This window comes from Mustela nivalis (genome assembly GCF_964662115.1).
Source record: "Mustela nivalis genome assembly, chromosome: 4".
In the NCBI taxonomy this organism is placed as follows: Eukaryota; Metazoa; Chordata; class Mammalia; order Carnivora; family Mustelidae; genus Mustela; species Mustela nivalis.
In genome coordinates, this window is record NC_139023.1 from 103,928,825 (window position 1) to 103,945,122 (window position 16,298).

General features: G+C 35.0%; 1 protein-coding gene across 3 annotated transcripts in view; it reads left to right on the top strand.

Moving 5' to 3' along the window:
* The window catches only part of CENPE (centromere protein E), a 77,017-nt gene that overhangs the window by 47,302 nt on the left and 13,417 nt on the right, over positions 1 to 16,298 (top strand). For 2 of the 3 annotated variants that reach the window (XM_082728971.1, XM_082728972.1), the window contains 9 exons: positions 884 to 1,153; positions 1,809 to 1,967; positions 2,146 to 2,436; positions 3,897 to 4,001; positions 6,331 to 6,549; positions 8,641 to 8,838; positions 9,498 to 9,701; positions 11,541 to 11,753; positions 13,757 to 13,942. In XM_082728971.1, the coding sequence (XP_082585097.1) occupies positions 884 to 1,153; positions 1,809 to 1,967; positions 2,146 to 2,436; positions 3,897 to 4,001; positions 6,331 to 6,549; positions 8,641 to 8,838; positions 9,498 to 9,701; positions 11,541 to 11,753; positions 13,757 to 13,942 (1,845 nt within the window). The remainder of the gene's footprint in view (positions 1 to 883; positions 1,154 to 1,808; positions 1,968 to 2,145; positions 2,437 to 3,896; positions 4,002 to 6,330; positions 6,550 to 8,640; positions 8,839 to 9,497; positions 9,702 to 11,540; positions 11,754 to 13,756; positions 13,943 to 16,298) is intronic. The other variant, XM_082728973.1, reaches the window with a different exon arrangement.

The window sequence follows — 16,298 nt, forward strand, 5'->3', positions numbered from 1 at the left end:
AAGAGGAAACAATACTTCCACATAAAGTTATGTACAAGAATGCTCATAACAGTTTTATAATCATAATGGCAAAAAAAATGGAAGACAAGTGAAATGCCTGTCAATAGGAGAATGAATAAGTACATTGTGATTTTAAGTTCCAAAGCAGGCAAGACTCATCTAGGATGCAAAATGTTCAGAATAGTGGTGAGCTCTAGGAGGGGGTGCGCACAGGAACTTTGTGGAGTGCTAGACAGTTTTTAAATTTTAGTCTGGGTTATAATTATATAGATGTATACCATACATCAAGAATAATTAAACTTTACACTTAAGATTAATGTGCTTAAAAATATTATACCTCAAGAGTGCCTGGGTGGCTCAGTCAGTTAAATGTCTACCTTTGTCTCAGGTCATGATCCCTGGGTCCCAGGACTGAGTCCCACATCGGGCTCCCTGCTCAGCAGGGAGTCTACTTCTCCCTCTGCCCCTCATCCTGCTTGTATTCTCTCAAATAAATAAATAAATGAAAGTCTTAAAAAAATTTATACCTCAAAGAAAAATAAATTTTGTGTAAAATTATGCAGAATATTAATGAGCAACATAGGAAGACTATTGTCTTAATTCATTTAAAAACTATTCTTTAGGGGCGCCTGGGTGGCTCAGTGGGTTGGGCCGCTGCCTTCGGCTCAGGTCATGAACTCAGGGTCCTGGGATCGAGTCCCACATCGGGCTCTCTGCTCAGCGGGGAGCCTGCTTCCTCCTCTCTCTCTCTCTCTCTCTCTCTCTCTACCTGCCTCTCTGCCTACTTGTGATCTCTCTCTGTCAAATAAAAAAAAAAACTATTCTTTATTCTTTGCTTAAAAACTATCTGTATTCTAACACATTATTTTATGATTATCTTAAGATTCAACAACTTAAGGCAAATGAACAGCAACTTTTTAAGTTAAAGGAAGATGTCAGTGAATCACAGAAGAAAATGTCTGAAATGGAGCGATTGAAGAAACAACTTAAGACCCAAAGTTTAACTCTGGATAAAATAGAAATGGAGAACTTAAATTTGGCTCAGAAGCTTCACGAAAACCTTGAAGAAATGAAATCTGTAATGAAAGAAAGAGATAATCTGAAATTGGAGAGAGACCAGCTCCAGGCAAACCTACAGGAAATGATAAGTAGAGTGAGTTGTGTGTGCTCTTTATATCTACCCAGTATATGTGGGGGTTTTTTCCTTTTTTTCTTTTTTTTCAGTATATGTGGTTTTAATGCCAGAAGCTTCCTTCTTATAATACTGTTGGTGAAAATTTAAATGTTTTAATCTTTTCAAGGAGACATTTTAATACTGCCTTATTAAAGATTTGTCAGCATATATATCTGCTACAGTGATTCTATCTGTAGTAATTTATCCTACCAACATATTCACACATTTAGGCAAAAATACAACATTTATTGCAACATTATTAGTGCTGACAGAAATCTAGAAGTATCCACTAATAAGGCACTGGCTAAGTGGGGTCCCTTTTTATGTGTTAGTGATTTAGAATGATGTCCAAGTGGTATGAGAGAGAAGAAAGCAGTGGCAGAGTGCACCAGGCAGCCCAAGGAGGATGGAGGAGGGTAGGGAAAGGGGTTTTAGTTTGTGTCCTTCTGGATACAATTCTGTATCCTTTGGATATAATTTATATCCTTCTGGATACAATTCTAATCTGGGGGTGGTGTGCTGATTGTTTTTAATTATGAGCATGCACTTTTTAAGATTTTGTTTAACTAGTCCATCACTAAGGAAAGGTAATGTGCCTTGATATAATGATATTTTTCAATTTTTTCTAATAAAGGATTTGGAGACACAACAAAAACTAAAAATTGCTCATATGCATTTGAAAGAACACCAAGAAACTATTGATAAATTCAGAGAGAGAGTTTCAGAAAAGACAACTCAGATTTCAAATATTCAAAAGGATTTAAATAAATCTAAAGATGAGTTACAGAAGAAGGTATGTGTTGTTTTGTTCTTTGGGGTATAACTGTCTAAAACCATTTGTGGTATGAGAAAAGATATAGATACAGATATATAGATAGAGACATAGATGTACATGTATAACCAGTAAACACTATTTTCCTTCCTTGAGGGAATTCTATTTGCATTCTAACTTGTTTTATAATTATCTCAAGATACAAGAACTTCAGAAAAAAGAGCTTCAATTTCTTAAAATGAAAGAAGATGTCAATAAAACTCATAAAATTATAAACAAACTGGAACATTTGAAGCAGCAATTTGAGGCCCAAAATTTATCTATGCAAAGTGTGAAAATGGATAACTTATACTTGACTAAGAAACTTCATAAAAGCCTTGAAGAAATAAGAATTTTAGCTAAGGAAAGAGATGAGCTAAGGAAGATAAAAGAGTCTCTCAAAATGGAAAGAGACCAATTCAGAGAAATCTTAAGAGGAATGATAGCTAGCGTGAGTTCAGAATCTTCCCTTATTTAGTAACTGTTTATAAGAATCAAGCTTTTTTTGAAAGGGGAATAATTTGGTTTTATTGTTGTGGTGTTTTGGGGTTTGTTTTTGTTTTGGGAGGACTTGTGGTTTTTTTTTTTTCTTCTTTTTGGAAATTTCTACTAACAATAAAGAATAATGGGGAAGCTATAATTTTTTACACAAATAGAAGATTATACTGTTTTAAAAGAAGCCAAAATGTTTTTCAGGAAATATCATTTTTATTATTTACTTTTAAGAAAAGATTTGTTGGGGCACCTGGGTGGCTCAGTGGGTTAAAGACTCTGCCTTCGGCTCAGGTCATGATCCCAGGGCTCTCTGCTCGGCAGGGAGCCTACTTCCCCTCTCTCTCTGCCTACTTGTGATCTCTGTCTGTCAAAAACATAAATAAAAATCTTTAAAAAAAAAAAAAAAAGAAAGAAAAAGATAAAAAATAAAAGATTTGTTACATAATGCGGACTGTTTTATTTAGTGTAATTTTTAAAGGGGTTTTTTAAACCAGAAAATGGCATTAACCTCAATAGTAAAAGATATGAAGGACTAGATTTATAAAACAATAAGTGCCCATTTCTCTGCCTCCACAGGACAGAATTTTAGGCATGCGCCCTTCTCAGTAAAGTTGAAGGGAGGTGGCCAGACACACAGAGGAAGGAAGTTCAGCCAGTGTGACTGTTTAATGTATTTACAATCACGTCTTAAAAAACTCAGCTAACCCTCTAGAAAATAACATAAATTTCAGATAAAAAAGAAATTCTATAAAATCTATAAAACTTTTTTTATTTTCATAATTCAACAAGAATAGAAGACCGTATCATTTGCAGTATTATCAATAGAAACATGAACACTTAGGAACCATCCTTATGAGGACCCTGACTAAATTTGTAAAGAAATTTAATTCATTCAACAAATATTTATTAAACAGTCATTCTTCTAAGTAGTGTAGTGAATAAATGGGAGAAAAGGTTTTATTTTATACTTCTAATCAGAAGTACAAAATGTAACAGGATATGCATTTTGTGTTCCAAGGTACGGGGAAGAGTATGAATAGAGATATTTCAGGTGGTTTTGCTAATGTATTATTTGGCAGCAATTCTAGAGACTAATTCTAATTCAGAGACTTGGAATTGTAAGAATCAGGTATAAATCTAATATCTAGTTTTCAATTCTGATGGTTACAGGAATAAATCCCACCTCAAAAAATATGTCGTTCTTCCACATTTTTTCTCAATGAGTTGAGGCCACTCACTACAATACTTAGTAGTAGTGTTATTCATTTTCTAGACATTTTTAACTTTGCTTTTGAGTTATAAGTTTATAATTCCATTATTGAAATGATGGGGGGAAATGTAATTAGAAAAACATACAGACATTATATGTGGATGTAATTATAGTTGAAGCTTGTTTATTTCTTTGTACCAATACAGGACCAACAGAACCATAAAGAGGTAGTAAAATATGAAAAACAGTTACAATGTAATGAAAAACACTACCTCACAGAAAGCCTGAGAGAAAAGTGCTCTAGGATAAAAGTAAGTGCCTTGTGTTAAAATTACAAATGAATATTGGTATTCTTCCAAAGGCCTAAATGAAATCCAAGGAACATCTATGGAATGAATAGAAAGTGCTCAGTGTTTTTTTAAACTTCATGATCTAGTGTATGCGTGCATGTGTGTGCATATGTACATACTTAAACACACAAAACAGTGGGGGGTTATGATTTTAAGGCCCTACTGGAAAGGTGGTATTTAATCAAATACCTAAAAGAGGTAAAGGATTAAGCCTTAAAGCTGCCTGGGGCAAGAATAGGATGAGAAGAAAAAATAGGGCGTACAAAGCTCTTGAGGCAGAAGCCTGCCTAATGGATTCATGGAGCATTAAGAAGGGGGAAAGCTGATAAGAAATGAGGTCAGAGAGCTCATGGGGAAGATGCAAGCTGTGGGGCCTTGAAAGATCTTTGGATTTTACTCTGAGTGAGTCAGAGACCTTTTGGAGGGTTTTGACCATGAGAGAGACGTGATCTGACTTACATTTTAAAGGGATGACTCTGATTGTTGTGTTGAAAATGCACAAAGTGGAAGGAGGAGGAATATTTGAGAGACTAAGTTCAATAATCCAGGCCAAGATGATGGTGACTCAGCCTAAGGAGGTATCAGTGGAAGCAGTGGGAAGTACTTGGATTCTGAATATATGCTGAGGGAAAAGGCCAACACGACTAACTGTTACTCCTCTCTGAATGCAAGATCCCTAAAGAATTTTTGTGTGTGTTTATTCACTTAGCACATTCCTATCAGAATATGTATTAAAAGTACAAAAGAAGTAATAAAAAGTAATATGTATTTTTAAAAAGTCTTAAAAAAAATACATATTAGAAAGTAAAAAAGTAATATGTATTAAAAGTACAAATCAAGGACTACACAGTGCTGTTCCATATCATAATGTGATTCATACTAAGACCAAAGGCAGGAATCCCCTTTCCAACATCCCAGATAAATGAACACCTAGCTTTTCCTTAAGTTATTGAACAAGAAGTTCATTATTGTCAACAGCCCCTTATTCCATATTTAGCACCCCGAATTAAATGTGTTATTTTTATATGACTAACAATTTGAACTACTGTGTTCCTCTGCTTATACTTTGACTGGTGTGTCCTCTGCATGGCCTCTAGTCATTTGAGCTCAGAGGCCAGACTTATTGAGTGTCTACCATATGCACTAATACCAGGTGCTTTTACCTCATGAGATGATCTTTATTGCTCCATTTACAAATAAACTGAAGCTTAGAGAGGAATTTAGTAGTTGCCTAAGTTCACATGGCCGACCTTCGAAAGATCATCTTTGAAATCAGGATTTGAAATCAGGTATAAGTTTAAAACTTAAATATGGAAACATTTTTACAAATAAAATTTAATTTCCTTAAAGTCATAATGTCTATATATAATTTGTAGATTACAAATAGATACAGTTATCCTATAACATTAACTTTCCCCCAGAAAACTTTGTGGCAATTACCATAATCTTCATTTTGTAACTGGGAAACTGGTTCAGTGATTTCCCTAGTCAGGAAGTAGCAGAGATAGAACCTGAACTCTAACTCTGATAAAAAGTTAGAAAACTCAGATTCTAGGCAGATAAATAGAAATATGTAAAGAGGCTACACCAAGCTGGCAAATAGCTAGTGTGATTCTTTGTGAGCCAGCATTCAGTCTTGAACTATAATACATACTAGATTGAATTCACTCAAATTTATCTTCACTCTTTGTAGATTGTCATTTGAATCATGAGTACTCAAAAAACTTAAGAAAATGTATCAAAATGATAACAGTGGTTGTTTCTGGTTTTCTTTGTTTTGTTTAAATTTTCCTAATTTCACAATAACTAAATATTACTTCTATAATTCAAAATCAACAATAAGACTTTTTTTTTAACACAAAGGTCTTAATTTCTGTACTATAGAAAATGTTAAAGCATAAGTTTTATTACAATTCTAGGGCAAGGATGATAGGGAAAGAGAGGGAAAAAAAGAAACAAGATGAAACCAGAGATGGGAGACAAATCATAAGAGACTTAATCTTAGGAAACAAACTGATGGTTGCTATAGGGGAGATGGCTGGGTGAATGGGGTAATTGGGTGATGGACATTGGGGAAGATATGTGTTATCATGAGCACAGGGTATTATATAAGACAGATGAATCACAGACCTGTACCCCTGAACCAACTCATACATTATATGTTAATTAACTGAATTTACATTAAAGAAATTAATTTAAAAATGAAAACGAAAAACAATTCTAGGGCAAGGACTATTTGTTGTTAAGTTAGGATGAATTGTTAAACTGAATGATTTCTAATTTTCCTTAGGAGCTTCTAAAGAGATACTCAGAGATGTATAATCATTATGAGTGCTTAAATAGACTATCCCTTGACTTGGAGAAAGAAGTTGAAACCCAAAAAGAGCTTTCAGCTAGAGTAAAAGCAGACCTCTCACTTCCATATCCACAAATCAAACAAATTCAAAAACTTCTCACCGCAAACCAAAGATGTTCAATGGAATTCCACAGAGTCATGAAGAAACTTCAGGTACCATCTTTTTTAGTAATATCTTTGTAAATATTGCTATAAATTTTAGTTTTAACATAAGTGTATTTAAGTCCTATGTCCTACTTTGGGAGTTGCTATTTAGTATATTTACTGCTGAATTAATTAATGTACATCTCAGAATAGTATGTATGAGACCCACTGTGCCTCTAGGACCTGTTCATTCAACAAAACTTCAGCTCTACCTGTGAGCCTAGTAACCCTCATGGTGCTCCAGATACAGATAGGAATAACGTCTCAGGTATATCCTACTCTAGCACATGAGGCAAACGTATAAGGAGCCAGTAAATGTGATAGAACCGCATGCAGGCTGTGTGACATATCAGATAAAGAGTTACAAAAAAGGAGATTGCAGGAGAAGCCACTGGGCAGATATTTTTAAGTGGTAGCGGTAGCATGACCAGATTACCATTTTAGCTACTGCACCGTAGAAAAGCAATGAATTTGTGGCAGAGAGAAGAGACAAGAGGCAGTTATAGTGGTCCAGATGAGATATTTTAGGTGACCATATTATTAAAAAAAGGATTAATAGGCACAGGAAGGATAAAAGAAATTAAATACTCAGCTTAAAATAGTAGGTTCATGTGATGGAGAGTGGAGGTAAGGCAGGAGATGCTTAGATTGAGTGCCAGGATTTGGGCATGGCCAGATTTGTGGAGAGTGGTTACCATTAACTGACAAAGAGAAAAGAAAAAGGAGCAAGGCAGGCAAGGCATGAAAAACAATCAGGTGTTTAGTTTGAGATATTTGAGGTAGAAATAGCCATGATGGAGCATTCAAGAAGAGAAACAAGTAGGCATTTAGTTGTGAGTCTGAGGTTTGTCAGGAGACAAGTCAGGACTAGAGATAAAGGTTTGGAATTCATCAGCATATAGATGCTAGATAATACACATAGGAATAAGGTCACCCAGAAAGTGTAATAGAAAAAAAAGAGCCTTGGGTTAAGATGAGAACTCTGGAAAAGATAAATTTTCAAGAGGTAGTAGCAGAAAAAAGAGCAACAAATGGATTTGAGGTTGGAAATGGCAGAGACAGGAGAAAATCAAGCAAAAGCAGTGTTGCTCAAGTCACTGGAGGACAGCATGTCACAGATGAAGTGCTCAAGAGTGGCAGATACTGGGGCGCCTGGATGGCTCTGTCGATTAAGCAACTGCCTTTGGCTCAGGTCATGATCCCGGGATCCTGAGATTGAGCCCCACATCGGGCTCCCCACTCGGCAGAGAACCTGCTTCTCCCTCTCCCTCTGCCTGCCACTCTGCCTACTTGTGCTCTTTTTCTATCTAAGTAGATAAATAAATCCTTTTTTAGAAAAAAGAGTGACATATTTCAAACAGCCAGCATATGAATCAGGAACCATGCCCTCCGTTTGTTGATAATAGAGCTTATTATTGACCTTTGTCAGAGCACTTTTAATTGAGTGGTTAGGGAAGAGCCAGATTCTAAGAGGTTAAGGAGTTGTGGAAATTGAGGAAGTAGGGAGTTCCTGTCTGTCTTTTCTAGGTAGATTGCCTCTCAGGCCCTGATTTTCTTCCACAAATACTGGCAATCAGATATCCAGAATTTATCCAGGAGATCCATGGAATATATGACATTCAAATTATTGTCACCTTGAGGCCAAACAACTAACTACATGTGAGAAGTACATCTTGAGCTGGTATACCCACTTTGGTTACCCAACCAAGGTAGGCAGGAGAGGATGTTGAAAATGTATCCCAGGTATCCAGCTGGGATACCTACGTGATTGGTGATAGAATTAACCAAAAAGTTAGCAGAAGGGAAAGGTGAGTTTATAGGGAAAGAGATTTTGTTACATTTTAACAGTGAATCTGAGGTGATTGTAGGACATCCATGAGATGTAGCCAGTAGGGAATCTGAAGTAAGGAACATGAAGTCTAGAAGTTACCTCTCAAGATACTGGGAAAAGAAAACTGGGGCTAGAGAGAGGCTTTTTCCTTCTTCCTCACTTACCAGAAGATATAGATAAACAAGAGATGCCATCCCTTTTTGTCTTGAGAGTTTAAAATTTCCTCTAAATGTGATAAAAGGTTCATTTCCCAATTTGTTTTCCACAAGTATGTGTTAAGCCATGTTACAAAGATAAAGGAAGAACAACATGAATCCATCAATAATTTTGAAGTGGTTTTTATTGATGAAGTGGAAAAGCAAAATGAATGGCTAATTAAAATACAGCACCTTCAACAAGATTATGATGTACCAACCAGAGAATTAACGGACCTCAAGTTGAGCCAGAATATGGATCTACATATTGAGGTATTATTTGTTTTAAATGGTTTAATTAGTTTTTAACCCTTTTTATCATATAGAGAAGGTAACTTTGCATGCGCTTAGAACCATTTTTATTTTTCGGAAATTTAAAAATATGCTGCAGGGTGACAACTGGCCAGATGTAAGGAGTACCAGGACTCCACAGACGCAGAAAAATGGATTTAGTCCCAACAAGGGGGAATTCAAAGAACCCCACAATAAGTTTCCAAATGCTTTCTAAAATGTCCTAGATCCGTGGCTGGGAGTCAGGAGCAATGTTATTATAACTTGTCATGGAGTATCCTTGCTCTCCCCCAGCAGTGTGAGGCTGGCATCCAGTCCCAACATGTGTGGAAGGCCTGGTGCACAGAGGAGCTGCATGCAGAAGGCCTGCATATGTATGAGTAGTAGTCACAGATAGTTTTGGTGGTTTTTAATTCCAGCAGGAAGAATTTGTAGACATTCCTTACATAGCTTATACTGCCAGATTTTTATTATTCAAATAACTAGAACAAAGGTTTAAATTAGAATTATGTTTATTTCAATATACTCAAAATATTAAGATGAGAGTTCAGTAAGATATTTTCCCCTTTTCCTGATATTTGTATGATATTTAGATAAAAACTCTTAATGTACAGATGACTCAATACTTATTTTTCAAACAGGAAATTCTCAAAGATCTTTCAGAAAATGACTTCCACTCCATAAAGACTGAATTTCAGCAAGTGCTGAGTAATAGGAAAGAAATGACCCAGTTTTTGGAAGAATGGTTAAATACTCATTTTGATATAGAAAAGCTTAAAAATGGCATCCAGAAAGAAAATGAGAAGATTTGTCAAGTGAATAACTTCTATAATAATAAAATAATTGTAAGTAGTGATTTTTGTGTGGCCACCTCATTCTTTTTATTGTTTGCTCTAATTTGTACCTTTTTCTTAAAAAAGACTTAGAAGAGCAATTTAATCTTAGGTGTACTTCTTTAATTTATTTGTATATACTTTATTTTTTGTTTGAAAAAAAATGTGTAAACATGTTCTTCCTCTAACATGTTATATATGCTTCCTTATTAAGATAATAAAAATAACCACTTACACTTGTAAAGAAGATAAAATCTTGGGGTGTAATAATCAATTTCCACTTAGGGAATCTTGAATGCTCTTTCCTTTCTCACTTCTCACTGCCTCTGGAGGAATTGAGCTTTCCCCCAAGTAGTCTCAGACAAAGTGAGACTTGAGCCTCTTTCAGAGCTACAGGCAGCAGCTGTGGCCGTGCCAGAAACAAGTTTGTGCAGCGACGTCACAAAGATGTGCTTTTCATCTTGGTGGTTATCACTGCCTTATGCCCTGATCCTTCAGCTCTGAGGTTCAGAGATGTGGTGTATATCTTTGTTCCCAAAGCAACTGGCTCTAGTGTACAGATTCACAAGAACCAATATGGCTTAAGACCAGCTTGTTAATTTGTTTTGCTTTCCACCGATCAGAATATTCATTCTGCTCTCAAGTAATCCCTATCTCATATACCTGGTAAAATATGCAGTAGTCAGAAAGCTACTTGTTGTATATGTGGCGGGAGCAAAGGGAGCTAGATTAATATTAAAACCTCTAAAATTGGTTTTACATCTCATATGTTTGTGTAGATCTTGTTTGACACTTTAATTTCATCTGAAAACTATACTTAAATCACACTGAAATATAGATAATGTTTTTAAAATATGCTTTCCTGTGGATATTCCCATTTGTTGTATACCTCAAGCTATCAAAACAGTAAATGACCTACCTCCTAAAAAAAAAAAGTTCACAGCAGAGGAAAAGCATAAAAACCCATATGTGAATAAGATAATCCCCATAAAATTTAGTGCTTTTCTTGTAATATTGACGACCTACTTGTGAATAGAAGGTAGGATTCCTACCATCTGAATGAGCATAGAGATGTAGCTTCTTCTAGCACCTTGAATGTAGGATTTGATACATTTATTGGTATGAAGCCAGTAGTCCAGAACCAAGAAGAGTCCAGTATCCCAGCAAGAACACAACTAATTTAGCATCCAAGTCTGATAGAAGTGCCTTAAAGATATAGATAAAAACCAATAAGGCATTAATGATGAGAACAAAAAGTATATCCCATAAGAATTAGGAAATAAAACGATAATATGAGTAATTTCAGAGATAGCCTTCAGTGTAAAGGAAGGTAGTGATTGTTATTCCATGAACAGAAATACAAGATTTTCAGATTAATTACCAAAAGTCAGTGAATTCTTTTCCCTCTAAACACTGAGGTTTAAAATGAAACAGGAAAATAGATTGCTGTTAAATTTACTGGATATACTCTGCCATTATTTGTCAGTTAATGTTCATATATGACATCATAAATGTCATAACATAATGACTTTAACCAACACGGTTCTGTAGATTTCTGCTTCATATGTTAGCACTGATCCAATAAAGTGAGATTTAATCATCTTGCAAATCCATACAAATCCTCTCCAAGTCCTTATTCTTCTTTTATTCTCATCATCAATATCCAATGCCTTCTGAAATTCCAGGAACTGAGGCAAACCACAAATGGTCACATTCTTATAAAGTACGGTTCTAGGATGTTCTAAATAATGAATTTCAGCATATGCCTTGTCCTAGAATTCTAGTAGTTTTCATAGTGTTTTTTATACGTAATTCATTTTAGAGTTATAATGGTGTTTTACTATTAAATAGGCTATAATGAATGAATCTACAGAGTTTGAGGAAAGAAATGCTGCTATAGCCAGAGAATGGGAACATGACCTGAAATCAGTGAAAGAGAAAAATGAACAACTATTCAAAAACTACCAAACTTTGAAGATGTCCCTGCCGTCTGGTATCCTTGTTCATTCTGCTACAGAAGACAATAAGAATCTTCATGTTACAGCAAGAGCCACACACGCAGAGGTATATGATTTCTTATAAGATATTTTTCAATTTGCAATTTGATTAGTTAAAACTATATTTTATATAACATTTCAGAGCAAAATTATAGTATCAAATGTATTAGACAACATGAACCATGTTTGTGATGTGATGGGTTTCCTTTTTAAATTGAATTCTATTGTGCCTAATCACTCAAATAACTACAGAGCTATATATATTATATGAAATCTTCCCTTTGAATTATAAAACAGAAGTAACTCATAGCTTAATTTGATTAAGAGGTATATATACCTCTTAAAGTGCCATTACTGTACATTATAAATTTTTTCAATCATGTAACTTTTTATTGAACTATAATCTGTGTCTATTGATAGAACTAGCTTAGAGGGAAAGGGCAATTCAGGTTTTATCTAAATATCATCAAAGCCTTAGTATTGGTTAATATTATATCAAAATTAAAATGGAAGAGACTAAAAATATAACAGATGTCTTAGTGCAGATTTACCTGGATCTAAGAATCAATACATTATTTGAATGATTTAGTTATTTTATTAACTAGCCTTAACTTGGAAATCTGTGAAGCAAACATGCTATTTTATTTTGTTAGCTCACAAAATGACTTAGTGAAGGACCCAAAAGTAATTTGTAATTTGTCATTTTTACCAAAATAAATACTTAAAATAAATACTTAAAATATCAGCCACTAGTTTAATGATCAATTACTGGTAGAAACTAGAAGATCACTAGTACAGTTTATTGATTTGCTCATCCCTACAGACTTCAGTAGCTAGTAGAGTCAAAAATAGCAGAAATATTAACCCCATCTACCAAAGCAATAAAGAAGCAGAAGGAAATTCCATCTTCAGTAATCCCAGGAAATACTCTATCAGATCATTATTATCTGCTATTACTTTGGTAATTATGACAAATTAGAGTATCATAGAATAGTTTGGTAATGATACAGAAATAGACAAATAGAGCAGTGGACCCAAGTAGAGAGTTTAGCAGCATATTACTCAGGGAGGAGAATTCAGTGTTTGATAATGGCAGTAGCCTACTCGGTGGGGAAAAGATGATTTAATTAATGTTTGATTCTGACAACCAGCTAGCCACCTGGGAAGAAAAAAATCTGGGTTTCTACCTCACTCAAACAAAAATAAATTCTGGATGGGGCAAGAAGAAACAGATATTTTCTAGAAAAACCTGTAGGTGAACAATCTTATAAATATGGACAAATTCAGGTATTTAAATTCAGGTATTTTTTACTTGTAAAAAACTGGAAATAACCTAGATATTCACTGGCAGGTTATGGGTTAACTAATTTATAGTACCTCTAAGAAACAGGATGTATGTATCCATGAAAACAAAACGTGGAGAGATCTGTATGTGTTGATAATGGAAATACATTGTCAGGTTGAAAAAAAAAACAAAACTATATATTCAGTATGTTTTTACTGTATGTATGACTGACCATTTTTATAGCTATATATTCACAAATGCTCAGATAGACATAGAAAATTTTTGGAAGGATACACTTGAAAGAGTTCAGTAGTGGTTGCTGCTGGGTCAGCTAGGGTTCTGAGACAGGGAAACTTAACCCTTCATTACATGCCTTCAAATTTTTCCACATACCTGTATTTTTTAATTTTAAAACTAGGTAATAAAAATAAAGGAAAAGATATGTTATATGCATTACTTAGAGAGTCAGTTAATGAGTGTATTTCCTTTAAGTGGTGTTAATTTAAAATGTGAGTGTGTTTAATATGCTTAGCACAATACTAACCAGTAAATAAAATAACACTAACCCTTATAATATAAAATTTGGGTCTTTTTAATCCAAGAATCATCAGCTTCTAAATAAAGAAAACAATACATGTATAAATTGAGTGACATTTGGTTTCTCTTCTATCCTTTGTTAATGCAACCTGAAACATTAATACCTATATATAACCATATTTGTCTTACACTTACATACTGTGATTCTGCCTGCATGGCACATCTCATATGTGGACTTTTTCTAACAGAAAATTCAGGAGCTGGAAACTTCACTGCGTGAAGCTAAGGAAAGTGCTAAGTACAAGGAAAGCAAGATTATAAAGATGCAGGAAGAACTTGAGATGACTAATGACATAATAGCGAAACTTCAAGCACAAGTTAATGAATCAAATAAATGCCTTGAAAAAACAAAAGAAATGATCCAAGTACTTCAGGTAACTTAACTAACTCATTTTCTAATAAATGGGTTTTTTTTTTCTTTTACTTTTGAATTTGGAGGATAATTTGGAACTCCAATCTTTTGAACTTCCTGTTACTTATGTAACATCTAAAGTTCAGTACTCAAGCTTAAAAAAGCAAGTGGAAATTTAGAAATGAAATGCAAGAGTAGATTTTCTTGTAAGATAATGATTATTTTCTATACTACTAGAAAATATGTTTTTTAAAGACATATATTCTTTATAATTTAAGATGTGTATTTTTATTTTTCAGAAAATAAAGCTCATCTAAATATTTACTCTTTATTAGATAAGTGTATTTTAAAATTTTTTTTTTTTTTAATTTAATCTCATTATTGAGCCCCACGTGGTTGCCTCTGGGCTGAATCTGATCTGTTTACTTTAGAAAGAACAGTAATTTGTCCTGGGATGCCTGGGTGGCTCAGTAGATTCTGCTCAGGTCATGATTCCAGGGTCCTGGGATCCAACCCCACATCAGGCTTTCCGCTCTGTGGGAAGTTTGCTTCTTCCTCTCTCTCTCTCTCTCTCTCTCTCTCTCAGATAGATAAATTAAGTAAATGAGGAGTGCCTGGGTGGCTCGGTGGGTTAAAGCCTCTGCCTTCGGCTTGGGTCATGATCTCGGGGTCCTAGGATCGAGGCCCGCATCGGGTTCTCTGCTCAGCAGGGAGCCTGCTTCCTCTTCTCTCTCTTTGCCTCCCTCTCTGCCTGCTTGTGATCTCTGTCAAATAAATAAATAAAATCTTAAAAAAAAAAAAAAATTAAGTAAGTGAAAGGGAAAAAAGGAAGCATAGTAAATTGTCTTGACTGTGAATGCCATTACACAAGTCGTACCTTCATTCATCACATCTTCACCACTCCTTTTTGTTTTAGTTCCTACCCTTCTCCTGCTTCTTTTGCTTGAGTTTGACCCTAATAGGCACTTAAGTTTGCTATCTCTTCATTTCAGTTAAAATCAGGAGCAAGTCAAGAATGTCTGCTCCTTTCATCATTTTAACACTGTTTTAGAAGTTCTGGTTCATTCAATAAGACATGAAATAGAAGAGGCAATAAAAAACAGTCTCAATCTTATTAAATGTAAAGCTAAAAAAAATAAGAACATCAATCGTAAAGCTTTATAATTTTTAAGAGTAATTATTTAATATGTCAAATCACATTTTTACTTAATCAAGATAGATTTGTTCAGTATCCGGTATATGTTGGTTTTTGCTCTGGATGTCATGTGCACAGCAGTGGAAAGAAATAACAGCCCCTCGTTTCTTTCAAGGAACTTACATTCTGGTTCAGGAAGAGAGAAAATAAGAAACTATATATGTGTGTCAGATGGTAAAAAGTATGGTAGGAAAAAATTAAGCCAGACTAGACAAGGAGTGTGTGGGTACTAGGTGAGAGTGGGGGCATGAGGGAAGCAGATATGATCTTACAAAGGGTTGAGCTGAGGAGAGCTGTACCGCTATGCAGACTTGAGGGGATGGGTGAGCTATGTGGTGGGGAAGGGTCTTCCAAGCAAAGGAGATCACAAATAGTGTATGTATGTTTAAGAAGCAAGAAAGTGATAAACCATAAGTGACTCTTAATCTCACAAAACAAACTGAGGGTTGCTGGGGGGAGGCAGGTTGGGGCGGGGATTATGGACATTGGGGAGGGTATATACTATGATGAGTGCTGTGAAGTGTGTAAACCTGGCGATTCACAGACCTGTATCCCTGGGGATAAAAACACATTATATGTTTATTTAAAAAAAATTAATTAAAATGTGCAAAAAAAAAAAGAAAAAAGAAAGAAAAAAGAAAACGTACAAAACAAGTATGTATGTTTAAGAAACATTCTCCTGAGCAGAATGAGCAAAGGGAAGAGATGGGAAATAAGGTGAGAAGTAGCAGAGAGTCAAATCATAAAAGGTCTTGCAATCTATTATAAGAACTTTGGTTTTTATTTTGAGTGAGATGGGAAGTCATCAGAGGATTTTGGCAAAAGGATATAATGGTCTGATGTAATTTTTTAAAGCCTGCTCTTTGAAAATAAAGTCCAGGAGGGCGTGTTTGTTAATGTGACATACCAACTACTACAACAAAGGGACCCAAACTATAGCAACTCCAACAAAAGGGAATCTTATTTCTCTGTCCTATACAAAAGTGTGAATTCCATGTGAATTCTAGCTTCCTTCCACGTGATCATTCAGAGGCTTACTTCTCTCCCATCCTGTTTCTCCACCACCCCCTCAGGGGCTGTTTTTATGTGTATGGTTAAAGCCAAGTTGTAAACTGTCCGTGCCTGGGTTCACAGGAAAGGGACAGATGGAAAAGCTAAAATTGTCTTAAAATCTCTACTCTTA